Source organism: Lonchura striata, chromosome 2 (genome assembly GCF_050655825.1).
Source record: "Lonchura striata isolate lonStrDom1 chromosome 2, ASM5065582v1, whole genome shotgun sequence".
NCBI lineage: Eukaryota > Metazoa > Chordata > Aves > Passeriformes > Estrildidae > Lonchura > Lonchura striata.
Window position 1 is genome coordinate 840,049 of NC_140704.1, and position 21,785 is coordinate 861,833.

General features: G+C 50.2%; 1 protein-coding gene and 1 long non-coding RNA gene across 2 annotated transcripts in view; both read right to left on the minus strand.

The window, feature by feature from the left end:
* SMARCC1 (SWI/SNF related BAF chromatin remodeling complex subunit C1) overlaps positions 1-21,785 on the minus strand; it is a 65,756-nt gene that overhangs the window by 43,626 nt on the left and 345 nt on the right. The window contains exons 2-14 of the mRNA XM_077790035.2: positions 15,563-15,682; positions 13,020-13,105; positions 9,647-9,728; positions 8,749-8,841; positions 7,410-7,479; positions 6,343-6,412; positions 5,040-5,115; positions 4,318-4,443; positions 3,826-3,944; positions 3,164-3,288; positions 2,409-2,468; positions 1,754-1,791; positions 598-719 (exon numbers count right to left, since the gene is read on the minus strand). Coding sequence (XP_077646161.2) covers positions 598-719; positions 1,754-1,791; positions 2,409-2,468; positions 3,164-3,288; positions 3,826-3,944; positions 4,318-4,443; positions 5,040-5,115; positions 6,343-6,412; positions 7,410-7,479; positions 8,749-8,841; positions 9,647-9,728; positions 13,020-13,105; positions 15,563-15,682 — 1,187 coding nt within the window. The remainder of the gene's footprint in view (positions 1-597; positions 720-1,753; positions 1,792-2,408; positions 2,469-3,163; positions 3,289-3,825; positions 3,945-4,317; positions 4,444-5,039; positions 5,116-6,342; positions 6,413-7,409; positions 7,480-8,748; positions 8,842-9,646; positions 9,729-13,019; positions 13,106-15,562; positions 15,683-21,785) is intronic.
* LOC146768084 (uncharacterized) lies at positions 15,689-21,698 on the minus strand. Its single transcript, XR_014953197.1, has 3 exons — positions 19,320-21,698; positions 18,383-18,654; positions 15,689-18,138 (listed from the first exon to the last, which is right to left on the minus strand). It is a non-coding gene; the product is annotated as an uncharacterized LOC146768084 (long non-coding RNA).

Sequence of the window (21,785 nt, forward strand, 5' to 3'; positions counted from 1 at the left end):
CCCCTCAGGGGAATCCCCAGGGCTGTTGTGGAATCCTCTGAATCCTTCCCCTTCAGAGGAATCGCCAGGGCTGTTGTGGAATCTTGAATCCTTCCCTCTCAGGGGAATCCCCAGAGCCTTGCCTTGGAAGAATTTACCATAGATTTTTCCCAACCTAGGCTGAAGGAGAAGACTTCCCCATGGAGTCTTGCACAATACCACAAACCACTCCAGCTCCTTCCCTGAAATCTCCCAAATTCTGGTGGTTTCTCCCTTTCCCTGTTCCCTCGTTGGCTGTGGTATTCCTGGTGGCTGGCCCTGTCTTCCCTGCAGCCCAGTGCCCTTTGTGCCAGCCCCATGCCCTCCCATGCTTAACCTGGTGCCCACCACACATCTGGTCCTCTGTCCCTGATTTCCCCTGGGTGTGCTGAAACAAACCTGGCTGGAAGTGACCCTACAAAAGCCCTCCTGCCTCTCCTGTGAGCGTGCTGTGTGTGCAAGCCAGGCAGCCCTTCCTCAGGAGATGCTCCAAGGGGAAGAAGCCACAGGCAGCAGCAGCAGCCAGTGTGGCACGTGAGCCCCTGGCACCCCTGGCAGCCCTGGCAGCCCAGCCCTCACCAGTTGTAGTCGAACCAGGAGGCATAGCTGGGGATGATGATGTGGTTGGTCTGCTCGGTGACGTTGTCCTCCCCCGCGTCCACAGAGCGGCTCTGGTCGCCCTTGTTGGGGTCCTCGTCCTCCTGGGGGGACACGCAGCAGGGTGAGGGCAGGACAGGAGCTCCCCAAGGCCACCTCCTGGGACACCCCCAGAGCAGGGACAGCTCTGGGCCCTCTGCACCCAAGCCTCCTGTGAACGGCTGCTCTCCTGCAACTCAAGTTCCAAGTCCTGACCCCAAGTGATGGTGAGGAGGGCACAGAGGAGGCAGCGAAACGGGGTCAGGATATGTCAAGAACTGCACAAAACGCCTCAGGTGTTGTTTGAGCAACGTTAAAAACAGCCAAGTCCCACAGGCACACCCTGAGGAGTCACTGGTGTCAATAATGGATCTGTATCTGTGATCAGGTCTTTATCTGAGCTCCCCCAAAGACAACAAGGTACCACTCTGAGCACGTTCAGTGAGCTGACATCTGTTAAAAATAGTGCCTGGCGTGCCACAAATGCAATTCAATACAGAAACTACCCTGCAGCTCTATTGAAATGATCAGGAAGCCAAAGCAGGGTTTAGATTTAGTCTTAAAACCTAAAAAACAAAGCAAAACCTCTGAAAAACCTCTCATCTAAAGAATGTTTCTTGGAAAACACTTGGCATCTGTCCCCTCATTCTCCTTTTTAATACACTAGATTTAAAAATATCAAGTCATGCCACAGAATCTGGAGAGTTTTACACTAACAAACCCTCAATCCTGTCAGTAACTGATTTAATCTTACAGATCCCTGGAAAATGAGTTCAGGTGAAGTTGCTGAAGGTGAGATTAAAATATTGACAGGACACAGGGAACAGCTTCAAAGAGAGAGAGGGCAGGGTTGGATACTGGGGAGGAAATCTTCCTGGTGAGGGGCCAGGATGGAATTCCAGAGCAGCTGGGGCTGCCCTGGGTCCCTGGCAGTGCCCAAGGCCAGGCTGGACACTTGGAGCAGCCTGGGGCAGTGGGAGGTGTCCCCGCCATGGCAGGGGTGGCACTGGGTGTTTTTTAAGGTCCCTTCCAGCCCAAACCATGTGGGATTGTACAATCTCAGTTGTTAACAAATTTAGGAAGCAGCAGGTGCTGTTACCTTTCCTCCAGTCGCCACTGTCTCCTCATCCTGCTCATCTGAAAGGTAAAAACATTGGGAATTACACCAATAAACTCATTTAAATGTCCATGAGCTCTTCCAGCAACACAAATGTTTAACTGGAAAGGACATTTCATTTCTTTTGGAAGGGAAGGGAGGGGGGAAACAAAGTGGATCCCATATAACTAAAGCAATTACACCTTTACCTATCCCAGACCAGGAAACAGGTAAGAATACAGAGAAAGGATAATTAGAATTTCTCAACACTTCAGGATGCATAATTAATTACTTCCTTTCTCAGTGTCTGGATGACTCTTGTATAATAAGACACAGAATACAAGTTTGTATTTCGTGTCAAAGCTCAGGGAACCTGTGATTTACCCTGATTCCCAGTTAAAAAAAACATCTGCTAGAAAAGAGCTTGTATGTCATGTTAAAAAAATAAAAATAACAGTAGCCTATGATGAAACAGCCTTGCAATGAAGAGCAGGTACGACGGAACTCGAATATGCATGAAATATGAATTAATTCAACCAAATAGCAGAAGTAGAGATTGCTTTTTAAATGGAGGGATTTAGAAATACTTCAAATATATTTTAAAAGATGGACTGCAAGCAGGATGTGAGGGTGAGGCTTGGGGCTGCAGGGGCTTTACCCAGGTCTGCCACGGTTCCTCCTTTCACGGGCGTGTTCTCACTGTCCTTCTTTGGGTTCACTGCAAGAACAGGAGTGATGAGAGAGCAGCAGACAGGAGTTCTGAGCCTGGCCTGCTTTCCCTGGGCTCTGTCTGCAGCTCAGGAGTTCCCAGGCAGCACAAGGGCCCGTCTGTGCCATTGCCCTGCACTGCCAGCTGCACAGAGAGCAGGACAGCCCCGCTCCTCCCCGCCTGCCCAACACACAGCAAGGCTGCAGTGCAGATCCAAACCAAGAACACCCACATGGAGAGACTCCACAATTATCTGGGGCCAGGGATGCACAAGGAATTCTTCTTCCCAGACTTATTATTGCCCACACCAACACTTCCCAGAAAAGGACTAAAAGCACTTGACACGTAGCACATTTTCCACCCATTTAACATCCTCCTTCTGGGGGCTTGGCAGGGAAATACTTTGCTCCAGAAAACTCCATTTCCCCCAGCATGAGCCCGTGAAATGAAACATCTAAGCAGATCATTGCAAATCTATTTTTAGAAGTGTCTTTTATAAATGTAGTTTTGTATTTTGAAAGGCCAAAAGGAGGTGACACTGCTGCCCTTTTGAGCTGTTACATGTCTGACCAGATAAATTTATGGGCAGAGACCACCTGCCCCATGGCCACGGAGTATTTCAAAGATTTGACAAAATGTATACACAATTTTAATGTGGTTTCATTTCTAACATTCAAAGAGCCCAAAGTGTTCTCGTATTTTACCATTTTTGGGAAGTACCACTTCTTCTATGTTGGGTACTGGGGTGGGATCCTCCATGTCCTTGGTGAGATCCTCCTGCTCATCCTCCTCCTTCTGTCCCCTCCTTTTGCCATAGAGAGCAGCTTGGCTGGAACAGAGCAGACACAGGGGCTGTGCCAGATGTTCCTGCACGATGCTCAGGTGCCAGGACAGGAGGGTGAAACCCTCCTGAAACCACTCTGGGAACAGAGGCAGAACCAGCCCCACATCTCCTCACAGACTCCAACTCAGGCTTTACACTTGGAAGGAGGAATTCACATTCATTCTTGATAAAATTCCAGTTTTGTCTTATTAGAGTACATAAACAAGCCCTGAATTTTTAGCTTTGAAGTGCTCCCCTCCACACCCACACATAATACCCCATAGTTAGTAATTAAGTTTTAATTACTAGTAAAAACTTCCTTATTACTATTTCATTAATAGCAATTAAGTTTTTCTTTGTGTAAAATACTGGTAGAATACGGAATTGCACATACTCCTCAGGAATAATCCCTCAAGCCTATCCAGAAATAATTAGAGAACCCCAGGTCACAGAGCTCTCCCCATAAACATTTCTTGAATTTCTTCTTTTCCTCATTTCTTTTCACCTCAAATTCCAGGCCTCTGGAAACCTCCAAACACTCACCCTTTCTTCCCTGTCTTTTTCCTGGACTCCACAGGAGTGGGGGGTGGAGAAGGGGAATGTTTCCTTTTCCTTGTGCTGGCTGCTGCTTTCCTGTCCCTCCTCTCAGGGCTCCGCACGGGCTGGGAGGGAGCAGAGTTCTGAGTTACTCCCAAATTCTCCCACTGCAGAGCTGGAGGCTTCATCCTTCCTTAGCCCACCCCAAAACAGGATGCCACAGCTGCTCTGGGCACCCTGTGCCAGGGCCTGCCACCCTCCCAGCCAGGAATTCCTCCCAGTCTCCCATCCATCCCTGCCCTCTGGCAGTGGGAGCCATTCCCTGTGTCCTGTCCCTCCATCCCTTGTCCCCAGTCCCTCTCCAGCTCTCCTGGAGCTCCTTCAGGCCCTGGCAAGGCTCTGAGCTCTCCCTGGATCCCTCCCTTTTCCAGCTCTTTGCATGCAGAGATAAAGGACGTTCCTGTCCCCCCAGGCTCCCCTCGGCAGAGCACCACTCACCTCCTCATTCTTCATGGAGATCCTCTGGCGAAAGCTCACGGATTTCCTGTTCTCATCCACCTCATAATCCTCCTCATTCATCCACTCATTGAACACATCCGTGTCCAGAATCCACTTGGCATGAACCTGCACGACAGGAGACACGGGGAGGTTGATGCTTTGGGAAGAAATCACTCCATGAGAGACCGCCCAAGATTAAGGACATTCCCAGAGCTTTATCAGGTCTGAATGTCTCAATCCCTCTGGTTTCACACATGCTGTGGCAGTGTCACAAGGCAGGACCACAAGGGATGAACAGGACTCAGAATTCAACCTCTGCTCCTCAAGCATTTTCAGGTCTCCTGAAGCGTGAGGTCAGTTCTGAGAGCTGGGACAGCAGCTCTGGGTTACCAGTGTTCTTTGGATGCTGAAAATTGCCATCAAAACCTCCTAAATACACACATCCCCTTGGCAGGTGTGCCACAAACACCAAAACGTGAGGAAGAGTTGGTCATTCCCTGGAGGGACAAAACCAACTGTCAGGGTTATAACATCCACCTTTAGATAATTTGGTTCACACGGCTGAAAAACCTTCTGGTGCTTTAGGGTCATTTATACAATCTATTACTGATTTATTAATACTTCACACAATTCTCTCTGACCATTCTTAGGAAGGTTTATACCCCAAAATCCTATTTTCCAGTGGGTTACAGACTCACCTCCAAGGACTGAGCTAGACTCACCTTCCAGGGCTTCTCAGGGATCGGGGCGTCCTCAATTTCTGCATCGATTTCGTTGGCGTGGACCCAGGTGTCGTAGCTGGGGAGGGGTCAGAGAGAGCAGCTCAGCCACCAGGAACACCAGCAATGGTTTTCCAGCAGCTCTGGCACGTGCAGATCTCACTGCTGGCACGGCAGGGCTTCCCACGGGGAACAATCCTGCTCTGTGCCACAGGAACTGGGCACAGGGAGGGTCCTGGGGCATCTAATGCACATCAGGATGTAAAAATCCTCCCAGTGAACCAGCTCCAAGTGCAAGTGTGGAGAGATTCAGGGGGCAAAGGCAGCTCTGAGTCACCCAACCAAACCCTGCCCTAATTCACTTCTTTCTGTTCTTGTGACTTCAAAGCAAGAGCTACTGGATTCCTGGAAGGGAGGAAGTTGCACTCCGTCCTAGAATCCATTCATTATTTATATTCACTCTTCCACATGATTCCCTCAAAAGTCTATTTATTAACAAACTGCACTGAGCGACAGCAAAGCCAAAGTCCTTTGTAAGCAACAGCAGGTGCTGAGGACCAGGGAGGAGTCAGGTGCAAGGAGAGATGTGCACAAAGCATTCCTGGCTTTATACTGTTTTGTGTGTACCTGGTTTAAAAACACCAATAAAAGCTTGACTACTGACAGAAATAAAAAAATATTTAAAGGCTCTTCATCTGTATGAATAGAAAACTTCAGTCTAATTACTGTTTGCTCTCCTCCATTGAAAGCCCCATGTGAAATAGAGTGCCTAGTAATTTGGTGTGTGAACAGATTTTAGTGGCCTGAAAAACTTAATTAAACAGAAGTCAATACTGGCTTATCAATGTTTTGATCTTCCATAGCCTGGGCTCAGAAACCAGTTATTGCAAATACAGTGAATTCCTATCAGCATATACACTGAATTTTAACATGTTCCAAGAGCACAGGGCAGGTTTCTCAAAGGGGTGCTTTAACAGTCACTTGCACCTGACTGAAGACAACCCTTGGAGTGAAATCTCCTTGGCAGAGTTCAGCCAGGTGACTGGAAGTTCTCCCTTTAAAGTTTAAGGAAAGACTCATTCCAGCTTTAAAATCTGCTTCAATTTCCAGCCAGTGCCTTATGGCTCTGCAGAACTCCTTTTCCAGCCTCACCCACCTGCCAGTGCCACAAATGGATGTGGATATTGCAGTTTTAAATCATTGGTTAATTCTTTTCGAGCTTAGCACACTGGGATCAAGACTTTTTCATCAACAAACAGTTAAGACTCAGGGTTTGCTTTCCCCCCAGTTTTTGGGTTTTTTTTACCTGTCTGGAAAAAAGCCCCAATGTACCAGCACCTGCTTGTCCTTTTTCATCACAGGTCTCAACCACTCATCTGCAAAGGGAATGAGATCCAGGTCAGATGTGGAGGGAAAAGCACAACAATTCTCTTTTCCAGAGAGTCAGAGGGATCCAGGGGCAGCCACAGCTGCTCTGGGAATTCCATCCCCGGGCCTGCCCACCCTCCCAGCCAGGAATTCCTTCCCAATATCCCACCCATCCCTGCAGTTCTCAAGTACCAATCCCTGCACCCCAAATCCCCAAAGCAGAGCCCAGAGAAGCATTACAGGAGAAACCCCAAGGATGTGAACCTGTCTCTCTAATCCCTGCTGGAATTTTGGGCTGCTCCCCACAGTGTGACCTGGGGCTCAGAGCCTGGGACACACACAGGGCTGAGCTGCTGCTGCCAGAGGTACAAACCATCCCTGATCCCTGCAAACTGCAGGGAGCACTTCCATCTAGTGGCCAGCACAGGCCAGGGAATGTGGAAAAGGGATTTATTTTTGTCTGTCTCAAGCAACTTGGGCTTGAGGACAATGACCCACCAGGTAATTGAATTTATTTAAGATGAAAAAGGGAAGAAATGTTTTTTGCTATTTGCCAAAAGAGGCAGCTGTGAATTTGCTTTTTTAGATCTTGCACTTCATGCAGGCAGAATGAACTTTAACACAGTCAAGCCTCATGGAGGAGCTCTCCTTGCCACCCACACACCAGCATTCCCTGCAGGATTCCGGGAGAGCCAGGAACTCGGAATCAGGGAGTTGCTGAGGCTGGAAAAGCCCTCCAAGATCAGAGTGCAGCCATTCCTCAGCACTGTCCCGTGTCCCACATCCACAGAGCTCTGAAATCCCTCCAGGCACTGGACTCCACCCCTGCCCTAGGCTGGAGGAGCTTCCCCAGTATCCAGCCTAAACCTCCCCACACACATTATCCACACTGCAGCAAGTGTTCCTCAGCAGCAGGCTGGCAACAGTCCTGGTGAACACTTCCACAACTTCTCATGGCATTAATTACAAAACTATTCCCACTTAAAAAGTGCCACAGAACGTTACCATCATCCATTGAGGTAGGACTTGGATACACGTGGTGGGTAGCCTTGGATTTCTCTTCAGTGACTGTTCCCTGTGGGAAACACGGGAGAAGGGGAGAAACTGCATGAGAAACCCTCAGCACATCACCCCAAAAGGCAGCTGGTGTTCAAAACTTACATCCCATAAACACGTAAGAGATTGATTTAACAGCACAACGAGCTGCAGAGCCCACCCTTGGATGGCAGCAGCAGGAATTGGAATGGTGCTGTGGGAGTGGGATGTGGGATGCTCTGGGGTCAGGGGCTGAAGGACAAGAGTTCCCACAACTCAGCAAAGGGACAGGGGCAGCTCTGAGCAGCAGCAAAGGAGGGAGCTGGGAAACAACAGAAGTTGGAGCAGGGAGAACTTGGGATACAAGTACCGAGATGAGGTAGTGAGGAAATGACAGCAAGGGGTTAAAAAATGAAAATAACCACCACAGTGAGGAAGCAAAGTTAGTGACAAGATGAGAATTCAGAGGCAGAGCAAAGGAAAGCCCAAAAAGCAGAATTAGGGACAATTTCTGTTTTCATCTCCTCACATCCTCGTAGAGACAAAGCTGCTTTAAAAATCCCTTAAATCACTCATGGATACAGCGTGGAGCTCACTACAGACTTCCTTTATGAAAGGAAAATTGACTCATTCACTCTAATTTAAGCAATAACACCCATCCTGAATCAGCCAAATCATTAAGAGCAACTTGTGAAAATCTGCCCAACTGAGGCTGAGACAATGGTTCATAATCACAACACAGGAAATACATTAAATCTGGAAAAGAAACTCTTTGGCTACAGCTGTGAATTGTCCTGACACAAAAGCCATCAGACCATCCAGAGGTCACATTCCAGGTTATTTCTCTCCAGACAAGTGAGAAGACTGTTTATGTTTTTAAGGATGAAGCCATTAATCTTGCTCAAGTCATCCTTGAGCACCTGGAATTACGAGGGCAAGGCTCCCTGAGGCTGCCTGGGCTCTGCTCAGCACCAGCAATCAAAGAGTGAAATAAAGCAGAAACCAACGAGCACTCGAGGAGCGAAGCTTCCTTCTGCTGTCCCACACATCTGGAACAGCTGCCTCACTCCCTGCTTCAGAGCCAGGTTTGGCCAAATCTGTACTGACAATAAATCAGCTGGGGCTGCCCCCAGCTCAGCCAGAGCCATCTGGCAGCAGGTCCAGGTGTGCTTTTAGAGCACAGCCAGCCTTCAGCCTCCAGGGGAGGAGAAAAACCATTCCAGAGGGGAGCTGCTGCTGCTGCCTGTGTCCTCAGAGCCTCCAGGCTAAGGCAGAGCAGCCCAGGGTACAGCTGTGCTGTGACACTCACCTGGTGACGTTTGACAATGTCCTTCAGCTTGTTGGCCAGCTTCAGCTCCATGTCAGGGATGAGGTAGATGGTTGGTCTGCTCAGACAGTTGTTCTGTGAGAGAACAGCAAGTTGAACAAGGAATTAGGAGGTGATCTGTGGCAAAAATCAGCATATTCCTATAAAAATCCCCAGTGCTGGAACTCCAACAGAACCCAGACCAGGGAGTGACCCAGGTCAGTGATCCCAGCTCCAGGAGCCCTGGGACAGGGACATTCCCTTCACACAGCTCCCCAGCAAAGCCCTGCCCAGGCTTTATTATGTACTGAAACCACTGTACGTGAACCAGGTTTTTTTTTATAATAAGAATATTGTTGCTATTTGCTGTTCTTCCTGTTTCCATTCCTAATGGACACCTGAAAGTTATGTTTTGACTGCATCATACACTGAACTTGGCTTCAGAGCTTGAAAAAAAATCATCTATTATTCACACAAAGCAGTTAAAAAATTTAACTTCAAATGAGACTCCACAGAGCTGCTTAATGGGTACAGATAATATCTTGTTTGGTAAAGTGAGAGTAAAATGGATGTTAACCTGAAAAAGGCAGTTTTAGATCCAACTGGAAGTCAGCCCTGGAATGTGTTCAGGAGCAGGCACCCAGCCCCAAGGGTGCCACCTCCCCAGGGACAGGGGGACACCTGGGATCTTTTATCTTTCCTTACAACAGGTTTTCCTCACATAAATAAATAAAATGAAAACCTCTGCATATCCACAGAGGGCCAATGGAAACATTCTGCATTTTTCAAGTGAAAAACGTGGAATTGTGACTACACTGGGTGGGAGAGGGAGGGGAGAGTCCCCCATTGCTGCAGAGGGCCGGGGTGAAGTCGTTCTGAGTGCCCAGGGCACCGTCCTTGCCTGCACCAGCGTTTTCTCAATATTCATGAACATCTCCACGTTCCGATCCATCCGGGAGGGATTCTGCAGGTCAAACCTCCTCCTGTGGAGGGAAAGGATTCACAAATTTTAACTGCACATCACCCAGCTGCCAGCAGTCCAGAACCTTCCCTGCTCCACACGAACACCGGATGGTGGCAGCCGTGCCGGGACACTCGGCACAGCCACAACTACTCCTGCTGCACTTGGCACCCTGGCCAGCAAGAAACCCACATGGACAGATGCAGCTGATCTGGGAGATGTTTAGGGAGGAAAAGGAAGGCTGACAATGTCCACCAATCCCTCAGCAGGGTCGTGCATTCCTCCACAGTCACGGGGGTAACTGAACACACAAGCACCGTGGATTCCAACAGCAGATGGGAAAACTCATGGAGGAGCTCTCGTGGCTCTCTTCCTCCTAGCTGCACCCATCCACCAGTCCTGGGAACTCAGAGAACCAGCAATTCCTCTGCCTGATGTGAGAACAAGCCACCCCAGGACACAGGCAGCTAATAATCCATGGCAGCATTTTATCACTGCCTTTACCGGAGCCTGGTGCTTGAAGTTTGTTATTTCACAGACAAATCATCACAATTACTGCAATGCCAATGGAGAGCTGTCCATCAGAAATGGGGGGAGGACACAAAACCTGAGAAATCCTCCTGGGAAGAAGCATGAGAGCCCCCACATTCCCTCTGCTGTGCCCTCCTGACCCCTAAACACGTCTGGAACTCATGGATGGGACAACCCAAATGAGGGACTGGGGTGGTGACCCCAGGGCTTGAGGAGGGACAACCCCAGCCCCAAACCAGCCCCAGCAGCGCAGGGATTGCCACGGATGGGGCTGAGCCCTCAGGATCCAGCCTGTCCCAAAGCTCCAAGCTGTGTCTCCAGGATGCAGAACACAACCTGGAGCATGGCTGCACCTCCAGGTTTGGGAACACGCTGCTGCTGGGCTCTGGAAAGGCTCCCTGGGTGTGGGGTGGTGGCAGGGTGTGAAACCCAAAGCCCTGCACAGCCAGTGCACTGGGAGGCACTGACAGGCTGCAAGCAGCACCCAGCTCACAGCAGTCCCTCACAGCCAAGGGCAGCTCCTATAAACACACCCCTGCTCCCAGCAGCAGATCCCTTTTTCCAGTCCTTAAATGTTCAGAGGTGAAGGAAAGCAAAGCTTAGCCCCAAGGCTTTTAGCCCCAGGCCCTGTGACCCCACTAAATAAAACATGACACCCCAGCTGGGTTACCACGATCTTCTCCAGAGGATTTTCAGGAGGGAGAAGCCCAGGCAGGTATTTCTGTGGAAATACCCTGAGGTCCTGGGCAGCTCTAGCAATATCCTCTGTCAGGGAGGATGGTTTCTGTCCTAAAGCACATTACCCTTCACACCGAGCACACGGCAAACAAATCAAATGTAAGATCCTGGCACATTTATTGGAATCAGTCTTTTAAAGAGGAATTTATGACTTTGTTGTGTGCTTTGGAAAGTTCACCCTGACTTGCAAAAGCAGGGCCAGACATCAAGGCTGTCAGGGCACTGTTAATAAGGTATTTTACAGCTGTAATACTGAGGATTTTTTAGTCAAGATCAAGCCCCTTCTCCAGGATTTAGTTTAGCCATGGTGTGTATCCAAAACACCCAGAATGGGACACAGATGCCAAATAAACACCTACAGACCTCTTGACACCTGTGAGACAAAGACACTCAGGGCACGACCAGAACGTTGACATTTTTTTGCTCAACACCTGCACTGTGCATCCATGGAATGCTGCATGCCCCCAGATCCCTGCCTGCTCCAGAAGCCCAGAGGAGAACATGGACACATTAATAACAGCACTGCTTCAGCTGCCCATTTGGATAAAAGGGCACTTAATTCTTCCTGTGCTCAGCTGAAGAGGCTCCCTGGGCCAGGCATGTCCAGCTCTCAGACATACCTATTGTGGCGAGGAAAGGGACTTCTCCTATAAGACAGATCAGTCACAAACAGGTTAAGCAGGAGCGACAATGCAGACCAAAAATAAAAATCAAATCAATCAGAGAGGGCAGGCAAAGAGCAGGGATTACTTGGCAGAGCCAGTGGGGAACAATTCCAGGCTGACCCTGAGTTAAGGTGCAGGATCAGCCCACATGCACACACACCAGGCACTACCACGCTAATCCTGAGCAGCAGCAAGGCAGGGACAGGGGAGGAGGCAGCTCCAGAGCCCAGCTGGGCAGCTGACTGCAAACCACACTTGCTTGGGAAAAATGTGGGGTGGTGAAATATTGAAATGTTCCTGAAGTTGGAATCATTTCATTCCTGTATCTTAAGGCAGAGAGGTAGCAAGACACTGCTGATAAACCACACTGCAAAGAGGTGCCTGTCCCAGGTGCTGGTAAGCTCAGGCAAGTCCCTGAGACTGGTTTATTCCTGATATAGCCACCTCAGACAGAGCAAAAATGAATCTAAATAATTCCTAAAAACAACCAACCGTTCTCAAACAACTTTGTTTTGCCTTTTAAATGGCTCTTGTGTGTAAAACCAACCCAGTCAATTCCAGGAATGCTGTTGCAGATTTAAATTTGTGGACAGGAACAATCTCTGCTTAATTTTATTGTTTGTTTACATTTACTGAATTTTCATCCCCACTTTTTTTTTTCCCCAGTGTTCTCAAAAATAGCAATTTCAAGGCCAGGTTGAACACTGGGGCTTGGAGCAGCCTGGAATAGTGGAAGGTGTCCCTGGAATGGCAGGGGTTGGAACTGGATGGGCTTTAGGGGCCATTCCAGTCCAAACCATTCCAGGATTTTATGATGCTGTGCTGCTGCTCCTTTGGGAAGAGGATTATAACTTAAAAACACCCAGGTTAAAGCACTCCTGAGATGTCCCAGGGCTATTTTTCATCCCAGTACCAACAGCTCCAGGGGCAGAGTTTCTTAGTGCTCACACTCCCCATTTTTGGAGCAATGGAGATCTGAGTATTTCCTAGGATCTGCAGTGCTTCATGCTTTCACAGTTATAACTAAACCAAATAATCAATACAGCAACAAAGATTTATGTCTCACAGATGCGCGACTGATTCTGGTTCATTTCCTCAGTCAGACTGCAAGAAAATAAAAAAGGAGCCTCAAACTTGTAATTAACTTCAACTACAGGCCCAAAACCTTAAACTTGCCCAACTCCTCTTTAAATTTAGAAGTGTGGGGGTGTGTCTTAAAAAAGCTACCATCAGCAAAACAGGAAAAAAGTTCCCTCTTCCCATCTCCACTGCCTTGCCTGCCCGATTCTCCAGGAAGGATTAAATTTAGGTAGTTTGCATAAGCAATTCATGTGCTTGGTTTCATGCAAAAGGTGTATAAACCACAAATAAAAACTTACCAGCCCTGTTCATTCTTATATTTGTAAGCAGCACCAAGAATGTGACATAATGTACCTCCAGCTTTGAAATCCATGAAGCACTTTGCCTGAAACCCAAAAAACAAGGAAAAACAGTGATACTGACTTTCATGCAATTATTTTAAACAAATACATATGGGTTAGCTGAGCTTTAGACATAGAACATATCAAAGGAAAAGTTAATTTTCAGATGAAACACTTCTGGAGTTTGAGGTTCTCATTTCAGAATTTTTCTGAAGATTAAATGTATTTGGATTAAGCAGAAATCCGTGTTTGAAAAAACGTGATGTATCTGAAAGCTCCAAGTCCTTCCTTGCAGAGCTGTAAAAACCCAAAGTACACTTTGAACACCCATTTCATAGTAAATTAAACCTCACACATTGCAGCTGTCAGGGAAGCAGCTTTTCATCTGTATGAGAGCATCAAAGCAGATCAGCAGGAATGAGCACCTGAAGCAGAGTTCAGATATTCCACACTCACATCCCTCCCCCAGGGAAAGCTGTGCAGATCTGCCCCAAAACACCAAAACCAGCTCATTTCTTCCCTCTCAGCTTCACCAGAGCACATCTGAGCCACCCATTCCCAAAGCAGCAATTCCACAACATTCAAACAGGAGCACGAGGAGGCTGGAAGCTCTGGAGTCCCACCAAGTCCTTTCTCTGAAAGGTTATCAAAAACCACCCTGTTTCCTGCACTGAAAGCTCAGTTTTTCTGATACATTTTAGTCTGGGATTTGCATTTTTCCTGCTCTCTCTGGTCAGGATGGTTGTGCCTGTGGTCAGAGTCCAGAGCTGCTGGAAATGGAGTCAGGTGGATGGGGCAGCTGAAGGCAGGACAGGGACAGACAGCACCAGGATCTGCTTTGGTCATGGATTATTCTGTGTTTCCCAGTAAATATAAAAAACTTGGACAAGGTACAAAGCAGAATTTGGGGAGCTGCTCAGAGCCAAGGGCTTTCTGCTGGCAGCAGAAGAGACCCCCACAAACAGCAGCACCCCTGGAGATGCACTGAGGAGTTGTCTCCTGCTGGAGGTAACCGAGATCCAAGTGCTGTAAATTAACCTGAGCAAATTTGGCCAGATTAGAGCTTTGAAGCAGCGAGAACAAACACAGGAACAACATCTTTATGATGCCACTGCAACGTTTATTGCCCACTTTTAAGATAAGACAAATTGATTTAAGGCTTGGGAGCACTCCAGTGGTTTATGCACTTGAGGAATGTGGGCAGGTTTATGGTTTGTGCTGCCACATCCAAATAAAGCTCTGCAAAGCTCTCCCTGTCCCTAAAGCTTCCCACTATCACTGAGGTATCAGGAGGGGTGGTGAGATCTTGGGGTGCTTCTAGGTGCACTCCAAAGCACCAGGAGATTCACAGAACCCCAAAATGGTTTGGGTTGGAGGGAGCTTAAGGCTCATCCAGTACTCCCCATGGTGTGGGCAGGGACACCTCCCACTGCCCCAGGGTGCTCCAATGTCCAGCCTGGCACTGGACACTGCCAGGGACAGCCACAGCTGCTCTGGGCACCTGTGCCAGGGCCTTAGCACTCTCAAAAGGAAGGATTCCTTCCAAAATTCATCTGGGAATTGTTCTGGGATTCACCCCATGAGTGAAAACCCTTCCAGTGAAGGAGTGTGCACGTCCCACCCTCATGGAGAGGTTGCAGGGACACCAGCAAAGAACAAAAAGAGGACTGCCCTGTCATGTGCACCCACCACAGGAGTTCTGCCAACAGTTTTCAAGCCAACTTCAGTTTCAATGGGCTTCAACACCTTAATTGGCTATAAATTATTCCAGCTTTGTGCACCCACCCCAAAGAACCCCAGAGGCACGACCCCCAAGGCCAGCACACATCCTGTGGCAAAGATGAGCACACACCTCCCTGCTGGTGCCACACTGACAGGTTTAGGACAATTGTCCTGGCCCACAGACCTCCCCTAAATCACCCAGCTGGGCCTTGGCATCAGGCTGGCATCCCTTCCCTCCTCCCAGACCCCTCTGTCTGCATCCCCTCCCCAGAAGCTGATCCTGTGGTGGTGGGCAGGGCACCAGGCTGCAGAGTGACAGCACAGCCCTCACAGAGCTGACATTGTTCCTGGCTACCTGTGTCCCGAGGGACTGGAGAAACATCCCAGGGCCAGCAGCTCACTGCTGCTGCAGAACGTGGCAAAGTCCTTTCTCAGCCGTGGCAACTTCACAAGTCTGGAGCTTCATCAACCAGAACACCTAATGGGAGCTTGTTTGCCCTGGAGAGTGCATTTTACTCACTCCGTTTAGGATGCACCAGTCCAGATTTGACTTTAATTACACTGAGTTTCAGCAGAAATGAAAATCTTCTCACAGCATTCCAGAAATCATTTCTAATACACAGGGAATAAGCTGTATTACACTGAAAATCTGCACTAAGGAGAGGTGTGCTACTCCAGCCCTTCCAGAGGCTGCACCAGGAGGAGCCTGGGCTGGAGCAGGGATGTCCCAGGAGCAGGACATTGAGCTGTGCCAGCAGAGTGAGAGTCCCAATACTCACAGGAAGCTTTGTGAAGGCAGGATTGGTGACATGTTTTCCAAAGGCATCTTCCTGGAATTGCAGCAGCTGCACCACCAGCCCAGCCAACGTTTTATTGGTAGGAGCATCTGCCTGAACGTACTGCAAGACAAAAAGCACACGTTTGTTGGGGACAGGGAAGCTGGGAGTGAAGGCTGGCTACCCTCCTGCACTTGCAGAGTTCCAGCATTTTGGGATCCCTGCGTGGCTGGGAAGGGCTGCAGGGGGGTTTGCACAGGAGAAGCACCAAGCCAAAACATTTCCCAAGCTTCAGGCTGAACATCCAGCACTCACCTGTGGCTGATGCCCAGCTCCTCAGGCTGGTTCCAGACAAGGATTAACCACTCAGGATGATCTCAGCTCCTAATAAAGGAACAGGCTTGTGCTGCCCCCACACTCAGAGCTTTCTGCAGTAACTCCACAGCCTCCTGCTGTAATCAACTCCTAATTAATCCTCAGAGCAGCCCTTTGATATAAATACGATGTCCTGCACAGAGGGAAAAGCTGAGCCACACAAAGGTGCCTGCGATGTTTTGGGACAGTCTCAGCAGCTCCCAAGGTTCTATAAAATTACATTTACGTGGTGAATGTAAAATCACAGCATGGAATATTAAATCCCTCCCACGGTGCTGAGTTTTTGTCACCCTAATATCCAGTATTCACTCACTGGATGTCACCTCCTCGCTGTGCCAGGTGACTTCCAAGAGAACAAACATCACTTTTCCAGGAAGAACATGGAGCAATTTGAGCTACCCCAGTCTCTCAGCTTTTCCTCTTCCCTCAAATCAGATTCTTCTAAAACCCCTTAAAAAAAAAAAAAGCTTTTGAGACCCAGAACTCTCAAAGTTTTAAAGCTGTGGTGCTAAATAACAGTCAAACCTAACTGAGCTTTGCAAAGCATCAGCTCAAAGCCAAAGACACCACAAAGACACAGTGAATGGAAACAATTATCATTTCAGTGTCTGACCACCCTGAGATGTGACTTCCCCCAGCACTTTCTCAGGAGCAGGCACATATCTGAGAAATTAAATCTTCCCAACTCAGAGGACACAAATTCCCATGGGGCTCCCCAGTGTCCTGTCCTGTGTATAAATCCTGAACTAGAAACACGAGCCTGGAAAGAAGTGAAAGCTAACATTTCAAAGCTGCATTTCAATTTGCCCTCTTCCCTCCCCCTGGAATTAATGTTTTAATTATATCAAAATCACAGAATATCCTGAGTTGGAAAGGATCCACAAAGATCACCGAGTCCAACTCCTGGCTCTGCACAGGACTTTGGACAAGGGCTGGAGGGACAGGACAAGGGGGAACAGCTTCCCACTGCCAGAGGCAGGGATGGATGGGAGATTGGGAGTTAGGAATTCCTGGCTGGAAGGGTGGGCAGGCCCTGGCACAGGGTGCCCAGAGCTGCTGTGGGTGCCCCTGGATCCCTGGCAGTGCCCAAGGCCAGGCTGGGAGCAGCCTGGGACAGTGGAAGGTGTCGCTGCCTGGCAGGGGTGGAACTGGATGATTTTTAAAATCCCTTCCAACCCAAACCAATCTGGGATATTATGAATCTCCTTCAAAAAACAAATCCAGAAGAATTTGCATCCTTGTACTGATTTATTCTACTTCTCTTTTCCAGATATTTTCCTTCAGAGAAAAAAGAAAATTACATGAGAATGCACCTTGCAAAGCCTATCCTTAGTCATGTGAACTTTTTCAGACAATAAATTTCTTTTCTTGCAGCTCCCATTTTTACCTCTTGCAGGAGGCACTGACAGCTGGAAGCTAAAAAGGAGCACAACACCTTCTCATCCTCCTTTGCACTGCCACTATCCTGCAGATCCTTTTAATGAGAAGCCCATTACCTTGCCTGAGGTTCCCTGAACAATAAGGGGGAAAACCCTTCAAAAAGAAGCCCAAGACTCCCCTCCATCATTTCTGCATCCTAATGAGCAGCACAAATGGATCTTTAAGCAGTAAAACACAGCAGCCAATTTCCCAATCAATTCACAGTGGCTTTGAGGGATCACAGAGGCATCAAGTCCAACAGGTCTCCAGGTTCTCCCCTCATGCCCACAAAATGATCCTGCAGCAAATAAAGGTTTCTAAGCAGTGAATTCCAGAGGACAGAATGATGCTCTGTTCCATAAGAGGATTTTGCTCCCATGCTGAAATGCCAAAGCCCCACTGACACAGCAGAGTTCTCCAACCTTTCCACAATAATTAGAAACACAAACCACCCCCTGTCTTTAAGCAGAAAATGTGTGGTCAGAAAGCAGAGTGTGAGCAGCAGCAGAGGGAACGACTGCAGCCAGAGCTGCACTGCAGCTGCCCTGGCAGCATTTGTCACTGGTGGGGGACAGATCCACAGGCAGCTGTGATGTGGGCACTGACCTCAAACACCCACACCAGCTCTGCAGGTGGCTCTGTGCACAAACCTTCCCCAAACAAAGCACATTTCAGCTCAGGGCACACATGAGAGCCAAGGGAAACCCCACACTGAAATGCTTTGATTTGGGATAAACCTTTGTTCCTTTGCAAAGGTGAGAGCACAGAGGAGCTGCAGACAGAACCTCCCTGGACCCCAGCTGCACACACAGAACCCTCCCTGGATCCCAGCTGCACACACAGAACCCTCCCTGGACCCCAGCTGCACACACAGACCCTCCCTGGATCCCAGCTGCACACACAGAACCTCCCTGGATCCCAGCTGCACACACAGAACCCTCCCTGGATCCCAGCTGCACACACAGAACCCTCCCTGGATCTGAGCTGCACACACAGACCCTCCCTGGACCCCAGCTGCACACACAGAACCTTCCCTGGATCCCAGCTGCACACACAGAACCTCCCTGGATCTGAGCTGCACACACAAAACCCTCCCTGGATCCCAGCTGCACACACAGAACCTCCCTGGATCCCAGCTGCACACACAGAACCTCCCTGGACCCCAGCTGCACACACAGAACCTCCCTGGATCCCAGCTGCACACACAGACCCTCCCTGGACCCCAGCTGCACACACAGACCCTCCCTGGACCCCAGCTGCACACACAGAACCTCCCTGGATCCCAGCTGCACACACAAAACCTCCCTGGATCTGAGCTGCACACACAGAACCTCCCTGGATCTGAGCTGCACACACAGAACCTCCCTGGATCCCAGCTGCACGCACAGAACCTCCCTGGATCCCAGCTGCACACACAGACCCTCCCTGGATCCCAGCTGCACACACAGAACCTCCCTGGACCCCAGCTGCACACACAGAACCTCCCTGGATCCCAGCTGCACACACAGACCCTCCCTGGATCTGAGCTGCACACACAGAACCTCCCTGGATCCCAGCTGCAGACACAGAACCTTCCCTGGATCTGAGCTGCACACACAGACCCTCCCTGGATCCCAGCTGCAGACACAGAACCTTCCCTGGATCCCAGCTGCAGACACAAAACCCTCCCTGGATCCCAGCTGCACACACAGAACCTCCCTGGACCCCAGCTGCACACACAGACCCTCCCTGGATCCCAGCTGCACACACAGAACCTCCCTGGATCCCAGCTGCACACACAGAACCTTCCCTGGATCTGAGCTGCACACACAGAACCTCCCTGGACCCCAGCTGCACACACAGACCCTCCCTGGATCCCAGCTGCATGCACAGAACCTTCCCTGGATCTGAGCTGCACACACAGACCCTCCCTGGATCCCAGCTGCACACACAGACCCTCCCTGGATCTGAGCTGCACACACAGAACCCTCCCTGGATCCCAGCTAAAACCCCTCCCAAACTACCTTGGAAAGAGTTTTCAGAGACAACAAATAACTGCTTTGGGACAGCCCATTTTAATATGAGGGATTATTGAGAAAGGAACTGCCTGAACAATGCACAATGTCCTAGATAAATGAGCATTGAGATAATAAAAAGAGAATTGCCCAGTTTACTTCTACACTGTGAATTTCTAAGTTACTATGGTGACATCAAGGTGTCCATTACAGCCTTTCCAAATTACTTTGAACAAGGGATCGAGGGACAGGACACAGGGAATGGCTTCCCACTGCCAGAAGGCAGGGATGGGTGGGATATTGGGAAGGAATTCCTGCCCGGGAGGGTGGGCAGGCCCTGGCACAGGGTGCCCAGAGCAGCTGTGGCTGCCCCTGGATCCCTGGCAGTGTCATGGACAGGGCTGGGAGCAGCCTGGGACAGTGGAAGGTGTCCCTGCCATGGCAGGGGGTGGAATTGGATGGGCTTTAAGGCCCCTTCCCACCCAAACCATTCCAGGATCTGTGACTTTGTTCCATGTAAGTCTCTCAGATGCCCCAGGACTCCAAACCCACGGCATGAGCCCATTCCCAGCTCTCAGGGAAGCAAGGCTCCACCATCCCTACTGCACCCGTACTGCCTGGGATGGGGCTGGCCACCTCCTGCATCCCTTCATGCACAGAACACCACAAACCCACTTCCAGACACTCCACACACAAACTGGGAGCAGGAGGGAGCCTGGAATAAATCTGCTCAGTACAATACCAATAATTTAATTTTCTATCATTGTCTTTGGTGCCTGTCAATGAGTTTTTCAAGGTCCAGTGTGAGTCTTCCACACTACTACTGAAACCTCCTTTGCTCTAAATTGTACTCTGAAGATACAGAGAGCTCCTCCACAGCTGTTGTACTCTAGAAACACAGAGAACTCTTCAATATTTAAGTCTTGTCTAATCCAGAGACAAAATGAGCAGCTCTGTAAATGCAACTCTCCAACCCTCCCTGCCCCTCAGGACCTCTGGATCCCTGACTGAGCTCGGTGGTGCTCTGGGATTATCTCCAGCTGGTCCCCAGTGTCCCTGGAGCTGGACACACCAACTGCTGCTGACAGCTTCACCACTGAGATGTACAAACATCTATTTTTAAGAGTATAGACTGGACAAAAGCCAGTTAAAATCACCACGTACTTCTCTGGGAGGAGCCACGCACCTACAGCAGGATGAAAACAGAACAAGTTGAACCAGAGTCCATTTCCAGCACATCCAAAAGGGAGCCAGCCCTTCCCTCCTGGAGTGTTAAGGCTTGATCCTTGAGCACTAGTATCAGTTTTCTTGTTTCCTCAAACCAAAATTACTTTTCATTTTTTAAAAGGATCGTCACAGCAACATTCCAAAACTCACTCACCCTGTAAAGTCTCCTTAGCCCAACTCTAATTACCTTTCAGATTCGCGAGAAATAAATACCTATTTTAGATAACCAGTTTGAAAGGAGGGGCTTTCCCTTGGCTCCCATTGCTGCACCACACAGAGCCAGCACAGAGCCAGCCTGGCCGGGGATTTCGAGCCACAGCAAATCCTTTCCGTGCTCAGCAGGGCACCTGGGCCCTTCCCGGAGCAGCGATTTCCCGGGATCATCCCGGGGCTGCTCGGCCAGGGCAGGGAAAGGCGAAACCACAGCTGCTCCAGGGCGTGGGACAGCACAGAACCGCAAGCGGAACAAGCCAAACTGCACGAGTATTCCGTAACATTTCCCCGTCAACACAAAGAGCTCGAGCGGCCGCTGCAAACGGCGCCCCACGCCCCGAGCCCAGCTGGAAGGACTGGAAAAACACACCCGAGCCCGGGCGGCTCCCACCCCAGGGCGCTGCAGCTCGGATTCCCAGGTCGGATCGCCCTTCTCGGATTCTCCGCCTCACAAAGAAGCCAAGCGCCAGCCGGGGCTGCTCCAGGGGCGGTGACAGCGGGGCTGCCCCAACCCGGGGAACGGCGGCGAGGAGGCGGGCCGGGGCCGCGCGGCTTCCCCGGGCACCGCCGCGCGGCGGAGCCGCTGCCAAGCCACGCCGGCCATCCCCCCCGGCTGCGGACCGAAATGGAGTTAGAAAGTCAGCACGCTTTAAAATTAAAACGCATAAAGAAAGCGAAGCAGCCGGGGCGTGCGAGGAGGAAGAGGAGCCCGCGGGCAGCAACGACGCTGCCGCAAGCGAGCCCGGGGCACGGCGCGGGGTTCAGCGCGGCTCCCAAAGCTCCCGCTGCGGTTTCCTCCCTTTGCCCAGCACTGCCGGCACCGCCGGGGCGCGGCTGAAGCGAAACCCGGCGGGGCCGGGACCTGCCCGCGCAGGAAAGTCGCTGCCGGGGCGAGCGGGCACCGGCCGGGCCCCGCGGGCAGCGGGGACGTCCCGGGGCCAGCGGGGCTGCCCCAAGCGCGGCCCCGGGCACCGGCCGGCGCCGAGGGAACGGAAATG